At 55.7% G+C, this 18971-nt stretch overlaps 1 protein-coding gene across 1 annotated transcript in view; it reads left to right on the forward strand.

Annotated features, from left to right (window-relative positions):
- The window catches only part of LOC140407019 (protein FAM50A-like), a gene marked incomplete at both ends in the record, with an annotated part of 45763 nt that extends 31682 nt beyond the window's left edge, over positions 1–14081 (forward strand). The window contains 3 exons of the mRNA XM_072494805.1: positions 6718–6779; positions 9153–9229; positions 14027–14081. Of these exons, the coding sequence (XP_072350906.1) occupies positions 6718–6779; positions 9153–9229; positions 14027–14081 (194 nt within the window). The remainder of the gene's footprint in view (positions 1–6717; positions 6780–9152; positions 9230–14026) is intronic.
- Positions 14082–18971: the final 4890 nt, after the last annotated feature.

Genomic DNA, 18971 nt, shown 5'->3' on the forward strand with positions numbered 1-18971 from the left:
AAGCTCCCTCTACACTGTCCCCATCAAACACTCCCAGGACAGGTACAGCACGGGGTTAGATACAGAGTAAAGCTCCCTCTACACTGTCCCCATCAAACACTCCCAGGACAGGTACAGCACGGGGTTAGATACAGAGTAAAGCTCCCTCTACACTGTCCCCATCAAACACTCCCAGGCAGGTACAGCACGGGGTTAGATACAGAGTAAAGCTCCCTCTACACTGTCCCCATCAAACACTCCCAGGACAGGTACAGCACGGGGTTAGATACAGAGTAAAGCTCCCTCTACACTGTCCCCATCAAACACTCCCAGGACAGGAACAGCACGGGGTTAGATACAGAGTAAAGCTCCCTCTACACTGTCCCCATCAAACACTCCCAGGACAGGTACAGCACGGGGTTAGATACAGAGTAAAGCTCCCTCTACACTGTGCCCATCAAACACTCCCCGGACAGGAACAGCACGGGGTTAGATACAGAGTAAAGCTCCCTCTACACTGTCCCCATCAAACACTCCCAGGACAGGGACAGCACGGGGTTAGATACAGAGTAAAGCTCCCTCTACACTGTCCCCATCAAACACTCCCAGGACAGGTACAGCACGGGGTTAGATACAGAGTAAAGCTCCCTCTACACTGTCCCCATCAAACTCTCCCAGGACAGGGACAGCACGGGGTTCGATACAGAGTAAACCTCCCTCTACACTGTCCCCATCAAACACTCCCAGGACAGGGACAGCACGGGGTTCGATACAGAGTAAACCTCCCTCTACACTGTCCCCATCAAACACTCCCAGGACAGGGACAGCACGGGGTTCGATACAGAGTAAACCTCCCTCTACACTGTCCCCATCAAACACTCCCAGGACAGGTACAGCACGGGGTTAGATACAGAGTAAAGCTCCCTCTACACTGTCCCCATCAAACACTCCCAGGACAGGTACAGCACGGGGTTAGATACAGAGTAAAGCTCCCTCTACACTGTCCCCATCAAACACTCCCAGGCAGGTACAGCACGGGGTTAGATACAGAGTAAAGCTCCCTCTACACTGTCCCCATCAAACACTCCCAGGACAGGTACAGCACGGGGTTAGATACAGAGTAAAGCTCCCTCTACACTGTCCCCATCAAACACTCCCAGGACAGGAACAGCACGGGGTTAGATACAGAGTAAAGCTCCCTCTACACTGTCCCCATCAAACACTCCCAGGACAGGTACAGCACGGGGTTAGATACAGAGTAAAGCTCCCTCTACACTGTCCCCATCCAACTCTCCCAGGACAGGGACAGCACGGGGTTCGATACAGAGTAAACCTCCCTCTACACTGTCCCCATCAAACACTCCCAGGACAGGGACAGCATGCGGTTCGATACAGAGTAAACCTCCCTCTACACTGTCCCCATCAAACACTCCCAGGACAGGTACAGCACGGGGTTAGATACAGAGTAAAGCTCCCTCCACACTGTCCCCATCAAACACTCCCAGGACAGGTACAGCACGGGGTGAGATACAGAGTAAAGCTCCCTCTACACTGTCCCCATCAAACACTCCCAGGACAGGTACAGCACGGGGTTAGATACAGAGTAAAGCTCCCTCGACACTGTCCCCATCAAACACTCCCAGGACAGGAACAGCACGGGGTTAGATACAGAGTAAAGCTCCCTCTACACTGTCCCCATCAAACACTCCCAGGACAGGTACAGCACGGGGTTAGATACAGAGTAAAGCTCCCTCTACACTGTCCCCATCCAACTCTCCCAGGACAGGGACAGCACGGGGTTCGATACAGAGTAAACCTCCCTCTACACTGTCCCCATCAAACACTCCCAGGACAGGGACAGCACGCGGTTCGATACAGAGTAAACCTCCCTCTACACTGTCCCCATCAAACACTCCCAGGACAGGTACAGCACGGGGTTAGATACAGAGTAAAGCTCCCTCCACACTGTCCCCATCAAACACTCCCAGGACAGGTACAGCACGGGGTGAGATACAGAGTAAAGCTCCCTCTACACTGTCCCCATCAAACACTCCCAGGACAGGTACAGCACGGGGTTAGATACAGAGTAAAGCTCCCTCGACACTGTCCCCATCAAACACTCCCAGGACAGGTACAGCACGGGGTTAGATACAGAGTAAAGCTCCCTCTACACTGTCCCCATCAAACACTCCCAGGCATGTACAGCACGGGGTTAGATACAGAGTAAAGCTCCCTCTACACTGTCCCCATCAAACACTCCCAGGACAGGTACAGCACGGGGTTAGATACAGAGTAAAGCTCCCTCTACACTGTCCCCATCAAACACTCCCAGGACAGGTACAGCACGGGGTTAGATACAGTGTAAAGCTCCCTCTACACTGTCCCCATCAAACACTCCCAGGACAGGTACAGCACAGGGTTAGATACAGAGTAAAGCTCCCTCTACACTGTCCCCATCAAACACTCCCAGGACAGGTACAGCACGGGGTTAGATACAGAGTAAAGCTCCCTCTACACTGGCCCCATCAAACACTCCCAGGACAGGTACAGCACGGGGTTAGATACAGAGTAAAGCTCCCTCTACACTGTCCCCATCAAACACTCCCAGGACAGGTACAGCACGGGGTTAGATACAGAGTAAAGCTCCCTCTACACTGTCCCCATCAAACACTCCCAGGATAGGTACAGCACGGTATTAGATACAGAGTAAAGCTCCCTCTACTCTGTCCCCATCAAAGACTCCCAGGACAGGTACAGCACGGGGTTAGATACAGAGTAAAGCTCCCTCCACACTGTCCCCATCAAACACTCCCAGGACAGTCACAACACGGGGTTAGATACAGAGTAAAGTTCCCTCGACACTGTCCCCATCAAACACTCCCAGGACACGTCCAGCACGGGGTTAGATACAGAGTAAAGCTCCCTCGACACTGTCCCCATCAAACACGCCCAGGACAGGTACAGCACGGGGTTAGATACAGAGTAAAGCTCCCTCTACACTGTCCCCATCAAACACTCCCAGGACAGGTACAGCACGGGGTTAGATACAGAGTAAAGCTCCCTCTACACTGTCCCCATCAAACACTCCCAGGACAGGTACAGCACGGCTTTAGAGACAGAGTAAAGCTCCCTCTACACTGTCCCCATCAAACACTCCCAGGACAGGTACAGCACGGGGTAAGATACAGAGTAAAGCTCCCTCGACACTGTCCCCATCAAACACTGCCAGGACAGGTACAGCACGGGGTTAGATACAGAGTAAAGCTCCCTCGACACTGTCCCCATCAAACACTCCCAGGACAGGTACAGCACGGGGTTAGATACAGAGTAAAGCTCCCTCTACACTGTCCCCATCAAACACTCCCAGGACAGGTACAGCACGGGGTTAGATACAGAGTAAAGCTCCCTCTACACTGTCCCCATCAAACACTCCCAGGACAGGTACAGCACGGGGTTAGACACAGAGTAAAGCTCCCTCTACACTGTCCCCATCAAACACTCCCAGGACAGGTACAGCACAGGGTTAGATACAGAGTAAAGCTCCCTCTACACTGTCCCCATCAAACACTCCCAGGATAGGTACAGCACGGGATTAGATACAGAGTAAAGCTCCCTCTACACTGTCCCCATCAAAGACTCCCAGGACAGGTACAGCACGGGGTTAGATACAGAGTAAAGCTCCCTCCACACTGTCCCCATCAAACACTCCCAGGACAGTCACAACACGGGGTTAGATACAGAGTAAAGTTCCCTCGACACTGTCCCCATCAAACACTCCCAGGACACGTCCAGCACGGGGTTAGATACAGAGTAAAGCTCCCTCGACACTGTCCCCATCAAACACGCCCAGGACAGGTACAGCACGGGGTTAGATACAGAGTAAAGCTCCCTCTACACTGTCCCCATCAAACACTCCCAGGACAGGTACAGCACGGGGTTAGATACAGAGTAAAGCTCCCTCTACACTGTCCCCATCAAACACTCCCAGGACAGGTACAGCACGGGGTTAGATACAGAGTAAAGCTCCCTCTACACTGTCCCCATCAAACACTCCCAGGACAGGTACAGCACGGGGTTAGATACAGAGTAAAGCTCCCTCGACACTGTCCCCATCAAACACTCCCAGGACAGGTACAGCACGGGGTTAGATACAGAGTAAAGCTCCCTCGACACTGTCCCCATCAAACACTCCCAGGACAGGTACAGCACGGGGTTAGATACAGAGTAAAGCTCCCTCTACACTGTCCCCATCAAACACTCCCAGGATAGGTACAGCACGGGATTAGATACAGAGTAAAGCTCCCTCTACACTGTCCCCATCAAACACTCCCAGGACAGGTACAGCACGGGGTTAGATACAGAGTAAAGCTCCCTCTACACTGTCCCCATCAAACACTCCCAGGATAGGTACAGCACGGGGTTAGATACAGAGTAAAGCTCCCTCTACACTGTCCCCATCAAACACTCCCAGGACAGGTACAGCACTGGGTTAGATACAGAGAAAAGCTCCCTCGACACTGTCCCCATCAAACACTCCCAGGACAGGTACAGCACTGGGTTAGATACAGAGTAAAGCTCCCTCTACACTGTCCCCATCAAACACACCCAGAACAGGTACAGCACGGGGTGAGATACAGAGTAAAGCTCCCTCTACACTGTCCCCATCAAACACACCCAGAACAGGTACAGCACGGGGTTAGACACAGAGTAAAGCTCCCTCTACACTGTCCCCATCAAACACTCCCAGGACAGGTACAGCACGGGGTTAGATACAGAGTAAAGCTCCCTCTACACTGTCCCCATCAAACACTCCCAGGACAGCTACAGCACGGGGTTAGATACAGAGTAAAGCTCCCTCTACACTGTCCCCATCAAACACTCCCAGGACAGGTACAGCACGGGGTTAGATACAGAGTAAAGCTCCCTCTACACTGTCCCCATCAAACACTCCCAGGACAGGTACAGCACGGGGTTAGATACAGAGTAAAGCTCCCTCTAAACTGTCCCCATCAAACACTCCCAAGACAGGTACAGCACGGGGTTAGATACAGAGTAAAGTTCTCTCTCCACTGTCCCCATCAAACACACCCAGAACAGGTACAGCACGGGGTTAGACACAGAGTAAAGCTCCCTCTACACTGTCCCCATCAAACACTCCCAGGACAGGTACAGCACGGGGTTAGACACAGAGTAAAGCTCCCTCTACACTGTCCCCATCAAACACTCCCAGGACAGGTACAGCACGGGGTTAGACACAGAGTAAAGCTCCCTCTACACTGTCCCCATCAAACACTCCCAGGACAGGTACAGCACGGGGTTAGATACAGAGTAAAGCTCCCTCTACACTGTCCCCATCAAACACACCCAGAACAGGTACAGCACGGGGTTAGACACAGAGTAAAGCTCCCTCTACACTGTCCCCATCAAACACTCCCAGGACAGGTACAGCACGGGGTTAGATACAGAGTAAAGCTCCCTCTACACTGTCCCCATCAAACACTCCCAGGACAGCTACAGCACGGGGTTAGATACAGAGTAAAGCTCCCTCTACACTGTCCCCATCAAACACTCCCAGGACAGGTACAGCACGGGGTTAGATACAGAGTAAAGCTCCCTCTACACTGTCCCCATCAAACACTCCCAGGACAGGTACAGCACGGGGTTAGATACAGAGTAAAGCTCCCTCTACACTGTCCCCATCAAACACTCCCAGGACAGGTACAGCGCGGGGTTAGATACAGAGTAAAGCTCCTCTACACTGTCCCCCATCAAACACTCCCAGGACAGGTACAGCACGGGGTTAGACACAGAGTAAAGCTCCCTCTAAACTGTCCCCATCAAACACTCCCAGGACAGGTACAGCACGGGGTTAGACACAGAGTAAAGCTCCCTCTACACTGTCCCCATCAAACACTCCCAGGACAGGTACAGCACGGGGTTAGATACAGAGTAAAGCTCCCTCTACACTGTCCCCATCAAACACTCCCAGGACAGCTACAGCACGGGGTTAGATACAGAGTAAAGCTCCCTCTACACTGTCCCCATCAAACACTCCCAGGACAGGTACAGCACGGGGTTAGATACAGAGTAAAGCTCCCTCTACACTGTCCCCATCAAACACTCCCAGGACAGGTACAGCACGGGGTTAGATACAGAGTAAAGCTCCCTCTACACTGTCCCCATCAAACACTCCCAGGACAGGTACAGCGCGGGGTTAGATACAGAGTAAAGCTCCTCTACACTGTCCCCCATCAAACACTCCCAGGACAGGTACAGCACGGGGTTAGATACAGAGTAAAGCTCCCTCTATACTGTCCCCATCAAACACTCCCAGGACAGGTACCGCACGGGGTTAGATACAGAGTAAAGCTCCCTCTATACTGTCCCCATCAAACACTCCCAGGACAGGTACAGCACAGGGTTAGATACAGAGTAAAGCTCCCTCTATACTGTCCCCATCAAACACTCCCAGGACAGGTACAGCACAGGGTTAGATACAGAGTAAAGCTCCCTCTATACTGTCCCCATCAAACACTCCCAGGACAGGTACAGCACAGGGTTAGATACAGAGTAAAGCTCCCTCTATACTGTCCCCATCAAACACTCCCAGGACAGGTACAGCACGGGGTTCGATACGGAGTGAAGCTCCCTCTACACTGTCCACAGACCAGGTTGAAGGGTGTCGCTGTGTTATTTGAAGGACTGTGTTGGGTAATTAGTTGTCATTCTGGGTTCTAGGTGAGGAGATTGAAATCACTTTCAGTTACTGGGATGGGTCAGGACATCGACGAACCGTCAAGGTGAGGAATGTCAAATCTTCCTCCCTCCTGCTACTGTTTCACCCATGTGAGCTCTCCCACTGTCACTCCCTCTCTCTCGCTCTGTATCTCCGTCACTCTCACTGTCATTTCCCCTGTCTCCTGTCCCTCTCGCCCTCTCTCTCTCTCTCTCTCGCCCTCTCTCTCTCTCTCGCCCTCTCTCTCTCTCTCGCCCTCTCTCTCTCTCTCGCACTCTCTCTCTCGCCCTCGCCCTCTCTCTCTCTCTCGCCCTCTCTCTCGCCCTCGCCCTCTCTCTCTCTCTCGCCCTCTCTCTCGCCCTCGCCCTCTCTCTCTCTCTCGCCCTCGCCCTCTCTCTCTCTCTCGCCCTCTCTCTCTCTCTCTCGCCCTCTCTCTCTCTCTCGCACTCTCTCTCTCGCCCTCTCTCTCGCCCTCGCCCTCTCTCTCTCTCTCGCCCTCTCTCTCGCCCTCTCTCTCTCTCGCCCTCTCTCTCGCCCTCTCTCTCTCTCGCCCTCTCTCTCGCCCTCGCCCTCTCTCTCTCGCCGTCTCTCTCTCTCTCGCCCTCTCTCTCTCTCGCCCTCTCTCTCGCCCTCTCTCTCTCTCTCTCTCGCCCTCTCTCTCTCTCTCGCACTCTCTCTCTCGCCCTCTCTCTCGCCCTCGCCCTCTCTCTCTCTCTCTCGCCCTCTCTCTCTCTCTCTCTCTCGCCCTCTCTCTCGCCCTCTCTCTCTCGCCCTCTCTCTCGCCCTCGCCCTCTCTCTCTCTCTCGCCCTCTCTCTCTCTCTCGCCCTCTCTCTCTCTCGCCCTCTCTCTCGCCCTCTCTCTCTCTCGCCCTCTCTCTCGCCCTCGCCCTCTCTCTCTCTCTCGCCGTCTCTCTCTCTCTCGCCCTCTCTCTCGCCCTCTCTCTCTCTCTCACCCTCTGTCTCTCTCGCCCACTCTCGCCCTCTCTCTCTCCCTCACCCTCTGTCTCTCACCCTCTCTCTCTCTCACACTATCTGTCTCACAGCCTCTCTCTCCCTCTCTCTCTCGCCCTCTCTCTTTCGCACTCTCTCTTTCCCCCTCTCACCCTCCCCCTCTCACCCTCCCCCTCTCACCCTCCCTCTCTCGCCCTCTCTCTCGCCCTCTCTCTCGCCCTCTCTCTCTCTCGCCCTCTCTCTCGCCCTCGCCCTCTCTCTCTCGCCGTCTCTCTCTCTCTCGCCCTCTCTCTCTCTCGCCCTCTCTCTCGCCCTCTCTCTCTCTCTCTCTCGCCCTCTCTCTCTCTCTCGCACTCTCTCTCTCGCCCTCTCTCTCGCCCTCGCCCTCTCTCTCTCTCTCTCGCCCTCTCTCTCTCTCTCGCCCTCTCTCTCTCTCGCCCTCTCTCTCGCCCTCTCTCTCTCTCGCCCTCTCTCTCGCCCTCGCCCTCTCTCTCTCTCTCGCCCTCTCTCTCTCTCTCGCCCTCTCTCACTCTCGCCCTCTCTCTCGCCCTCTCTCTCTCGCCCTCTCTCTCGCCCTCGCCCTCTCTCTCTCTCTCGCCGTCTCTCTCTCTCTCGCCCTCTCTCTCGCCCTCTCTCTCTCTCTCACCCTCTGTCTCTCTCGCCCACTCTCGCCCTCTCTCTCTCCCTCACCCTCTGTCTCTCACCCTCTCTCTCTCTCACACTATCTGTCTCACAGCCTCTCTCTCCCTCTCTCTCTCGCCCTCTCTCTTTCGCACTCTCTCTTTCCCCCTCTCACCCTCCCCCTCTCACCCTCCCTCTCTCGCCCTCTCTCTCTCGCCCTCTCTCTCTCGCCCTCTCTCTCTCGCCCTCTCCCTCTCACCCTCTCTCTCTCACCCTCTCTGTCTCGCCCTCTCTCTCACAGCCTCTCTCGCACTCTCCACACACTTTCTCGCATTCTCTGTGACACTCACCATTTCTCCTCCCGTCTGTCGCCCTCTCCGCCCGTCTGTCGCCCTCTCCGCCCGCCTGTCGCCCTCTCCGCCCGCCTGTCGCCCTCTCCGCCCGCCTGTCGCCCTCTCCGCCCGCCTGTCGCCCTCTCCGCCCGCCTGTCGCCCTCTCCACTTGTCTGCCGCCCTCTCCGCCTGTCTCTCTCCCTCCGTCACAGTCTTTCTTTCCGCCGCTATTTCTTTCTTTGCCTCTGTTTCTCACTCTCCGTCTCTTTATCTCTCTCTCTCCAGCTCTTTCTCTCTCTCTCCTCCTGTTTCTCTCTCTCTGCCTTTGTCTCTCTCTCTCTCTCTCCGCCTCTATCTCTCTCGCTCCACCTCAGTCTCTTACTCTGTCTCTTCCACTCTCTCTATCTTTCTTCCTCTCCATCTACCTCTCTCTCCCTCTCTCTCTCCATCTCTCTCTCTCTCTCTCTGAAGATTAATGACCGTCTCATCTCCAGCGACGCTGTAATCTCTCTCCCTCCTTTTAACCCTCCCAGATGAAGAAAGGGAACACGATACAACAATTCCTCCAGAAAGGATTGGAGATCCTGCGCAAAGATTTCAGTGAATTAAGGTACTACACCAAAATCTAGTGTTTCGGGGTAGACAATCGAGGAGTCCGGATTAACAAAACATTTTAACTAATGGCGTGTTAACAACCCATAAAACCAGGAAACTCAGCTTCACTTAACACGGCTCAAACTGAAAAACAAACAACTTCTAGAAATATAAGTCTTGGTTAGACCACACATAAAATACTGTGCACAGTTCCCGTCTCCCTATCCCACTCGGAATACTGCGCACAGTTCCGGTCTCCCTATACCACTCGGAATACTGCGCACAGTTCCAGTCTCCCTATCCCACTTGGAATACTGTGCACAGTTCCAGTCTCTATATCACACTTGGAATACTGTGCACAGTTCCTGTCTCCCTATCCCACTTGGAATACTGTGCACAGTTACGGTCTCCCTATCCCACTTGGAATACTGTGCACAGTTCCTGTCTCCCTATCCCACTCGGAATACAGTGCACAGTTCCTGTCTCCCTATCGCACTTGGAATACTGTGCACAGTTACGGTCTCCCTATCCCACTTGGAATACTGTGCACAGTTCCTGTCTCCCTATCCCACTCGGAATATTGTGCACAGTTCCGGTCTCCCTATCCCACTTGGAATACTGTGCACAATTCCTGTCTCCCTATCCCACTCAGAATACTGTGCACAGTTCCTGTCTCCCTATCGCACTTGGAATACTGTGCACAGTTCCAGTCTCCCTATCCCACTCGGAATACTGCGTACAGTTCCGGTCTCCCTATCCCACTTGGAATACTGCGTACAGTTCCAGTCTCCCTATCCCACTCGGAATACTGTGCACAGTTCCGGCCTCCATATCCCACTCGGAATACTGTGTACAGTTCCTGTCTCCCTATCCCACTTGGAATACTGTGCACAGTTCCCGTCTTCCTATCCCACTCGGAATACTGTGCACAGTTCCTGTCTCCCTATCCCACTTGGAATACTGTACACAGTTACGGTCTCCTTATCCCACTTGGAATACTGTGCACAGTTCCCGTCTCCCTATCCCACTTGGAATACTACGCACAGTTCCAGTCTCCCTATCCCACTCGGAATACTGTGCACAGTTCCCGTCTTCCTATCCCACTCGGAATACTGTGCACAGTTCCTGTCTCCCTATCCCACTCGGAATACTGCGCACAGTTCCTGTCCCCGCATTCCACTTGGAATACTGTGCACAGTTCTGGTCTCCTTATCCCACTTGGAATACTGTGCACAGTTCCCGTCTCCCTATCCCACTTGGAATACTGTGCACAGTTCCGGTCTCCCTATCCCAGTCGGATTACTGTGCACAGTTCCGGTATCCGTATCCCACTTGGGATACTCTGCACAGTTCCCATCTCCCTATCCCATTTGGAATACTGTGCACAGTTCCGGTCTCCCTATCCCACTCGGAATACTGTGCACAGTTCCGGTCTCCCTATCCCACTTGGAATACTGTGCACAGTTCCTGTCTCCGTATCCCATTTGGAATACTGTGCACAGTTTCCATCTCCCTATCCCACTCGGAATACTGCGCACAGTTCCTGTCCCCGCATTCCACTTGGAATATTGTGCACAGTTCTGGTCTCCTTATCCCACTTGGAATACTGTGCACAGTTCCCGTCTCCCTATCCCACTTGGAATACTGTGCACAGTTCCGGTCTCCCTATCCCACTCGGATTACTGTGCACAGTTCCGGTATCCGTATCCCACTTGGGATACTCTGCACAGTTCCCATCTCCCTATCCCATTTGGAATACTGTGCACAGTTCTGGTCTCCCTATCCCACTCGGAATACTGTGCACAGTTCCGGTCTCCCTATCCCACTTGGAATACTGTGCACAGTTCCTGTCTCCGTATCCCATTTGGAATACTGTGCACAGTTTCCATCTCCCTATCCCATTTGGAATACTGTGCACAGTTCCGGTCTCCCTATCCCACTCAGAATACTGTGCACAGTTCCGGTCTCCCTATCCCACTTGGAATACTGTGCACAGTTCCGGTCTCCCTATCCCACTTGGAATACTGTGCACAGATCCGGTCTCCCTATCCCACTTGGAATACTGTGCACAGTTCCGGTATCCGTATCCCACTCGGAATACTGTGCACAGTTCCCGTCTCCCTATCCCACTCGGAATACTGTGCACAGTTCCCGTCTCCATATCCCACTCGGAATACTGTGCACAGTTCCCGTCTCCCTATCCCACTCGGAATACAGTGCACAGTTCCTTTCTCCCTATCCCACTCGGAATACTGTGCACAATTCCGGTCTCCCTATCCCACTCAGAATGCTGTGCACAGTTCCCGTCTCCCTATTCCACTCGGAATACTGTGCACAGTTCCCGCCTCCCTATCCCACTTGGAATACTGTGCACAGTTCCCGTCTCCCTATCCCACTCGGAATACTGTGCACAGTTCCCGTCTCCCTATCCCACTTGGAATACTGTGCACAGTTCCCGCCTCCCTATCCTACTTGGAATACTGTGCACAGTTCCGGTCTCTGTATCCCACTCGGAATACAGTGCACAGTTCCTTTCTCCCTATCCCACTCGGAATACTGTGCACAGTTCCGGTCTCCGTGTCCCACTTGGAATACTGCGCAGTCCAGTCTCCCTATCCCAGGGTGGCAGTGTAAAGGTGCCCTTGTTCCAGGGGGAGGGTCAGGGATTGACCCTGCACTTACCCTGATCACCCTGGGGTCTCCGTTGGCCCGGGGGACCCCGGATGCCATTCCGCCTGGTCCGTGTTTGTGTGGACCCAGCACTGATAGGCGCCCGAATGCAGCCTTGCTGGGTACGCCAGTGGATTCCACGCAGGTAGGTTGTAAGTTGGTTTACAACCTACTTCTCATGGAACATTGGAGCATCCAGGGTGTCGCTGAACCTGTCGGAGACTCGCTGGAGGCCTCCCCTGGAATTCCCAGCCGCATTGCGCTCACAGAAGAGCCAATGCAGCCATAGATTCGCGTCCATTGTCTCTAATTATTTACTCCTCAAGGAACACTCTTTATATAAACAAAATTCTATTAGTCCGTCTTCAGCAAACAATATCCCTGGCTGGAATAAATTATGAACTTACTTTTATGATGCTTTAATTTCGCCTCCGTTTCCAAAAGGTCTAGCTGCCTTTCAAACCAGGATTTATAAAAACATGACCGCAGCAGTCACACATACGCACACCAACTCAGGATTTTAACCCTGACTGCACCAAATACAAACAATACAATATATCTGAAAATCCTACATTCATCATACTGGGCACAATTTTGGTCCCCGTATCCCACTTGGAACACTGGTTCTAGCGCGGTTCTAGTCTCAGCACCACAGATACAGGATTTAGAGGCACTGGGAAAGTTGCAGGGAAGATTTAGGTACTATTCCATTCAGCTTTTTCATACCTGCTACCTTAGATTAGGGAGAGGCCATTCAGCCCCTCTCGAGCCTGTTGCACAGGAACAGGAGGAGGCCCATTCAGCCCCTCTCGAGCCTGTTACACAGGAACAGGAGGAGGCCCATTCAGCCCCTCTCGAGGCTGTTACACAGGAACAGGAGGAGGCCCATTCAGCCCCTCTCGAGCCTGTTACACAGGAACAGGAGAAGGCCCCATTCAGCCCCTCTCGAGCCTGTTACACATTGAACAGGAGGAGGCCCCATTCAGCCCCTCTCGAGCCTGTTACACAGGAACAGGAGGAGGCCCCATTCAGCCCCTCTTGGGCCTGTTATACAGGAACAGGAGGAGGCCCATTCAGCCCCTCTCGAGCCTGTTACACAGCAACAGGAGGAGGATCATTTGGTTAATCATTGCCCATCTGCACCTCAATTCCACTTTACTCACCTTCGTTAAGTGACCCTTAATCCGCCTGACAAACCTCGGGCGAGATTCTCCGACGCCCCCGCCAGGTCGGAGAATCACCGGGGGCTGGTGTGAATCCCGCCCCTGCCGGTTGCCGAATTCTCTGGCACCGAATATTCGGCGGGGGCGGGAATCACGCCGCGCCGGTTGGCGGGCCCCCCCCGGCAATTCTCCGGCCTGTATGGGCCGAAGTCCCGCTGCTGGAATGCCTGTCCCACCGGCGTGGATTAAACCACCTCTCTTACCGGCGGGACAAGGCGGCGCGGGCGGGCTCCGGGGTCCTGGGGGGGGGCGCGGGGCGATCTGGCCCTGGGGGGTGCCCCCACGGTGGCCTGGCCCGCGATTGGGGCCCACCGATCCGCGGGCGGGCCTGTGCCGTGGGGGCACTTTCCTTCCGCCTTCGCCACGGTCTCCATCATGGCGGAGACGGAAGAGACCCCCTCCACTGCGCATGCGCGGGGATGCCGTGAGCGGCCGCTAACGCTCCCGCGCATGCGCCGCCCGGCAAAGTCAGTTTCCCGCCAGCCGGCGGGGCGGAAATCAGTCCGGCGCAGGCCTAGCCCCTCAAGGTTAGGGCTCGGCCGCTCAAGATGCGGAGGATTCCGTACCTTTGGGGCGGCGCGATGCCGGACTGATTTGCGACGTTTTTGGCGCCGGTCGGTGGACATCGCGCCGACTGCGGAGAATCCCGCCCCTCGTGCAAGGACGATCCCAGAACAGAGAGGTTGTGACTATCAGGAAAGATTGAACAGACTCTTTTCTGCAGGAAGGGGAAGTGAAGAGGGGGTAACCTGATCGATGAAGGGGATGGGAAGTAGCAGGCGTGGGGACAGGGACAACGACACAAGGCCAGAGGGCCAGTCCCTGGGGCTGTAGAGTCGTCACAATCTGAATCAGGTGTCTTTGGTTACAGTGCTGGAAAGGCAGCTCTCGCTAAACCCGTCTCCATGTTCTTCCTGCAGGTCAGCGGGAGTCGAACAGCTGATGTACATCAAAGAGGATCTAATCATTCCACATGTAGGTGGTGTTCGGGGTTTCTTACTGCTTCGCCAGATGTGTAAACTCACTGTAAAATAATGGGCGGGATTCTCCGACCCCCCGCCAGGCTGGAGAATCACTGGGGGGGGGCACGGTGGCCTGGCCCGCGCTGGCCTGGCCCGCGCTCCCTCCCTCTTTCCCTGTCCGTAATGGCCGGCGTGGAGGAGAACCCCCCAGCGCTGTGATGACGCCGGCTGGCGGAGGCCCGTTAGCGCCGGTTGGCGCGGTGCCAACACCGCCGGCGCGGCCACGCCCCTGAAGGTGCAGCAGTTTCCGCACATTCCGGGCAGCCCGACTGTGGTTCACGCCACACCTCGCGCCGGTACCGCCCACCCCGCCGGTTAGTGCAGAATCCCGCCCAATGTGCCTGTCACCAAGAATTCTCACACGGCAGCTCACTCTCCCGAAGTGCACCATTTTACAACCCTTTAATATCCCCCTCCCAGCCTAACCCCACTCTCCCCCTCACTCCCCACACCCTTTAATATCCCCCTCCCAGCCTAACCCCACTCACCCCCTCACTCCCCGCACCCTTTAATATCCCCCTCCCAGTCTAACCCCACTCTCCCCCTCACTCCCCACACCCTTTAATATCCCCCTCCCAGCCTAACCCCACTCTCCCCCTCACTCCCCACACCCTTTAATATCCCCCTCCCAGCCTAACCCCACTCTCCCCCTCACTCCCCACACCCTTTAATATCCCCCTCCCAGCCTAACCCCACTCTCCCCCTCACTCCCCACACCCTTTAATATCCCCCTCCCAGCCTAACCCCACTCTCCCCCTCACTCCCCACACCCTTTAATATCCCCCTCCCAGTCTAACCCCACTCTCCCCCTCACTCCCCACACCCTTTAATATCCCCCTCCCAGCCTAACCCCACTCTCCCCCTCACTCCCCGCACCCTTTAATATCCCCCTCCCAGCCTAACCCCACTCTCCCCCTCACTCCCCGCACCCTTTAATATCCCCCTCCCAGTCTAACCCCACTCTCCCCCTCACTCCCCACACCCTTTAATATCCCCCTCCCAGCCTAACCCCACTCTCCCCCTCACTCCCCACACCCTTTAATATCCCCCTCCCAGTCTAACCCCACTCTCCCCCTCACTCCCCACACCCTTTAATATCCCCCTCCCAGCCTAACCCCACTCTCCCCCTCACTCCCCGCACCCTTTAATATCCCCCTCCCAGCCTAACCCCACTCTCCCCCTCACTCCCCGCACCCTTTAATATCCCCCTCCCAGCCTAACCCCACTCTCCCCCTCACTCCCCACACCCTTTAATATCCCCCTCCCAGTCTAACCCCACTCTCCCCCTCACTCCCCACACCCTTTAATATCCCACCCAGTCTAATCCCACTTACCCGCCTCACTCCCCGCACCCTTTAATATCCCCCTCCCAGTCTAACCCCACTCTCCCCCTCACTCCCCACACCCTTTAATATCCCCCTCCCAGCCTAACCCCACTCTCCCCCTCACTCCCCGCACCCTTTAATATCCCCCTCCCAGCCTAATCCCACTCTCCCCCTCACTCCCCGCACCCTTTAATATCACACCCAGTCTAACCCCACTCTCCCCCTCACTCCCCGCACCCTTTAATATCCCCCTCCCAGCCTAACCCCACTCTCCCCCTCACTCCCCGCACCCTTTAATATCCCACCCAGTCTAATCCCACTCTCCCCCTCACTCCCCGCACCCTTTAATATCCCCCTCCCAGCCTAACCCCACTCTCCCCCTCACTCCCCGCACCCTTTAATATCCCCCTCCCAGCCTAACCCCACTCTCCCCCTCACTCCCCGCACCCTTCAATATCCCACCCAGTCTAATCCCACTCTCCCCCTCACTCCCCGCACCCTTCAATATCCCACCCAGTCTAATCCCACTCTCCCCCTCACTCCCCGCACCCTTTAATATCCCCCTCCCAGCCTAACCCCACTCTCCCCCTCACTCCCCGCACCCTTTAATATCCCACCCAGCCTAACCCCACTCTCCCCCTCACTCCCCGCACCCTTTAATATCCCCCTCCCAGCCTAACCCCACTCTCCCCCTCACTCCCCACACCCTTTAATATCCCCCTCCCAGCCTAACCCCACTCTCCCCCTCACTCCCCGCACCCTTTAATATCCCCCTCCCAGCCTAACCCCACTCTCCCCCTCACTCCCCGCACCCTTTAATATCCCCCTCCCAGCCTAACCCCACTCTCCCCCTCACTCCCCACACCCTTTAATATCCCCCTCCCAGCCTAACCCCACTCTCCCCTCACTCCCCGCAGCCTTTAATATCCCCCTCCCAGCCTAACCCCACTCTCCCCCTCACTCCCCGCACCCTTTAATATCCCCCTCCCAGCCTAACCCCACTCTCCCCCTCACTCCCCGCACCCTTTAATATCCCCCTCTCAGCCTAACCCCACTCTCCCCCTCACTCCCCGCACCCTGTAATATCCCACCCAGTCTAATCCCACTCTCCCCCTCACTCCCCACACCCTTTAATATCCCACCCAGTCTAATCCCACTCTCCCCCTCACTCCCCACACCCTTTAATATCCCACCCAGTCTAATCCCACTCTCCCCCTCACTCCCCGCACCCTTTAATATCCCACCCAGCCTAACCCCACTCTCCCCCCTCACTCCCCACACCCTTTAATATCCCACCCAGTCTAACCCCACTCTCCCCCTCACTCCCCGCACCCTTTAAATCCCCCTCCCAGCCTAACCCCACTCTCCCCCTCACTCCCCACACCCTTTAATATCCCCCTCCCAGCCTAACCCCACTCTCCCCCTCACTCCCCGCACCCTTTAATATCGCCCTCCCATCCTAACCCCACTCTCCCCCTCACTCCCCACACCCTTTAATATCCCACCCAGTCTAACCCCACTCTCCCCCTCACTCCCCGCACCCTTTAATATCCCCCTCCCAGCCTAACCCCACTCTCCCCCTCACTCCCCACACCCTTTAATATCCCCCTCCCAGCCTAACCCCACTCTCCCCCTCACTCCCCGCACCCTTTAATATCCCCCTCCCAGCCTAACCCCACTCTCCCCCTCACTCCCCGCACCCTTTAATATCCCCCTCCCAGCCTAACCCCACTCTCCCCCTCACTCCCAAAACCCTTTAATATCCCCCTCCCAGCCTAACCCCACTCTCCCCCTCACTCCCCGCACCCTTTAATATCCCACCCAGTCTAACCCCACTCTCCCCCTCACTCCCCACACCCTTTAATATCCCCCTCCCAGCCTAACCCCACTCTCCCCTTCACTCCCCGCACCCTTTAATATCCCACCCAGTCTAACCCCACTCTCCCCCTCACTCCCCACACCCTTTAATATCCCCCTCTCAGCCTAACCCCACTCTCCCCCTCGCTCCCCACACCCTTTAATATCCCCCTCCCAGCCTAACCCCACTCTCCCCCTCACTCCCTGCACCCTTTAATATCGCGCTCCCAGCCTAACCCCACTCTCCCCCTCACTCCCCGCACCCTTTAATATCCCACCCAGTCTAATCCCACTCTCCCCCTCACTCCCCACACCCTTTAATATCCCCCTCCCAGCCTAACCCCACTCTCCCCCTCACTCCACACACCCTTTAATATCCCCCTCCCAGCCTAACCCCACTCTCCCCCTCACTCCCTGCACCCTTTAATATCGCGCTCCCAGCCTAACCCCACTCTCCCCCTCACTCCCCGCACCCTTTAATATCCCACCCAGTCTAACCCCACTCTCCCCCTCACTCCCAAAACTCTTTAATATCCCCCTCCCAGCCTAACCCCACTCTCCCCCTCACTCCCAAAACCCTTTAATATCCCACCCAGTCTAATCCCACTCTCCCCCTCACTCCCAAAACCCTTTAATATCCCCCTCCCAGCCTAACCCCACTCTCCCCCTCACTCCCAAAACCATTTAAAATCCCCCTCCCAGCCTAACCCCACTCTCCCCCTCACTCCCCACACCCTTTAATATCCCACCCAGCCTAACCCCACTCTCCCCCTCACTCCCCACACCCTTTAATATCCCCCTCCCAGCCTAACCCCACTCTCCCCCTCACTCCCCGCACCCTTTAATATCCCCCTCCCAGTCTAATCCCACTCTCCCCCTCGCTCCCCGCACCCTTTAATATCCCACCCAGTCTAACCCCACTCTCCCCCTCACTCCCCGCACCCTTTAATATCCCCCTCCCAGCCTAACCCCACTCTCCCCCTCACTCCCCACACCCTTTAATATCCCACCCAGCCTAACCCCACTCTCCCCCCTCACTCCCCGCACCCTTTAATATCCCCCTCCCAGTCTAACCCCACTCTCCCCCTCACTCCCCACACCCTTTAATATCCCCCTCCCAGTCTAATCTCACTCTCCCCCTCGCTCCCCGCACCCTTTAATATCCCACCCAGTCTAATCCCACTCTCCCCCTCACTCCCCGCACCCTTTAATATCCCCCTCCCAGCCTAACCCCACTCTCCCCCTCACTCCCAAAACCCTTTAATATCCCCCTCCCATCCTAACCCCACTCCCCCCCTCACTCCCAAAACCCTTTAATATCCCACACAGTCTAATCCCACTCTCCCCTCACTCCCAAAACCCTTTAATATCCCCCTCCCAGCCTAACCCCACACTCCCCCTCACTCCCAAAACCCTTTAAAATCCCCCTCCCAGCCTAACCCCACTCTCCCCCTCACTCCCAAAACCATTTAAAATCCCCCTCCCAGCCTAACCCCACTCTCCCCCTCACTCCCCACACCCTTTAATATCCCACCCAGCCTAACTCCACTCTCCCACCACACTCCCCACCCCCTTTAATATCCCACCCAGTCTAACCCCACTCTCCCCCTCACTCCCCGCACCCTTTAATATCCCCCTCCCAGCCTAACCCCACTCTCCCC

This window comes from Scyliorhinus torazame, unplaced genomic scaffold, assembly GCF_047496885.1.
Source record: "Scyliorhinus torazame isolate Kashiwa2021f unplaced genomic scaffold, sScyTor2.1 scaffold_1092, whole genome shotgun sequence".
Classification (NCBI taxonomy): Eukaryota; Metazoa; Chordata; class Chondrichthyes; order Carcharhiniformes; family Scyliorhinidae; genus Scyliorhinus; species Scyliorhinus torazame.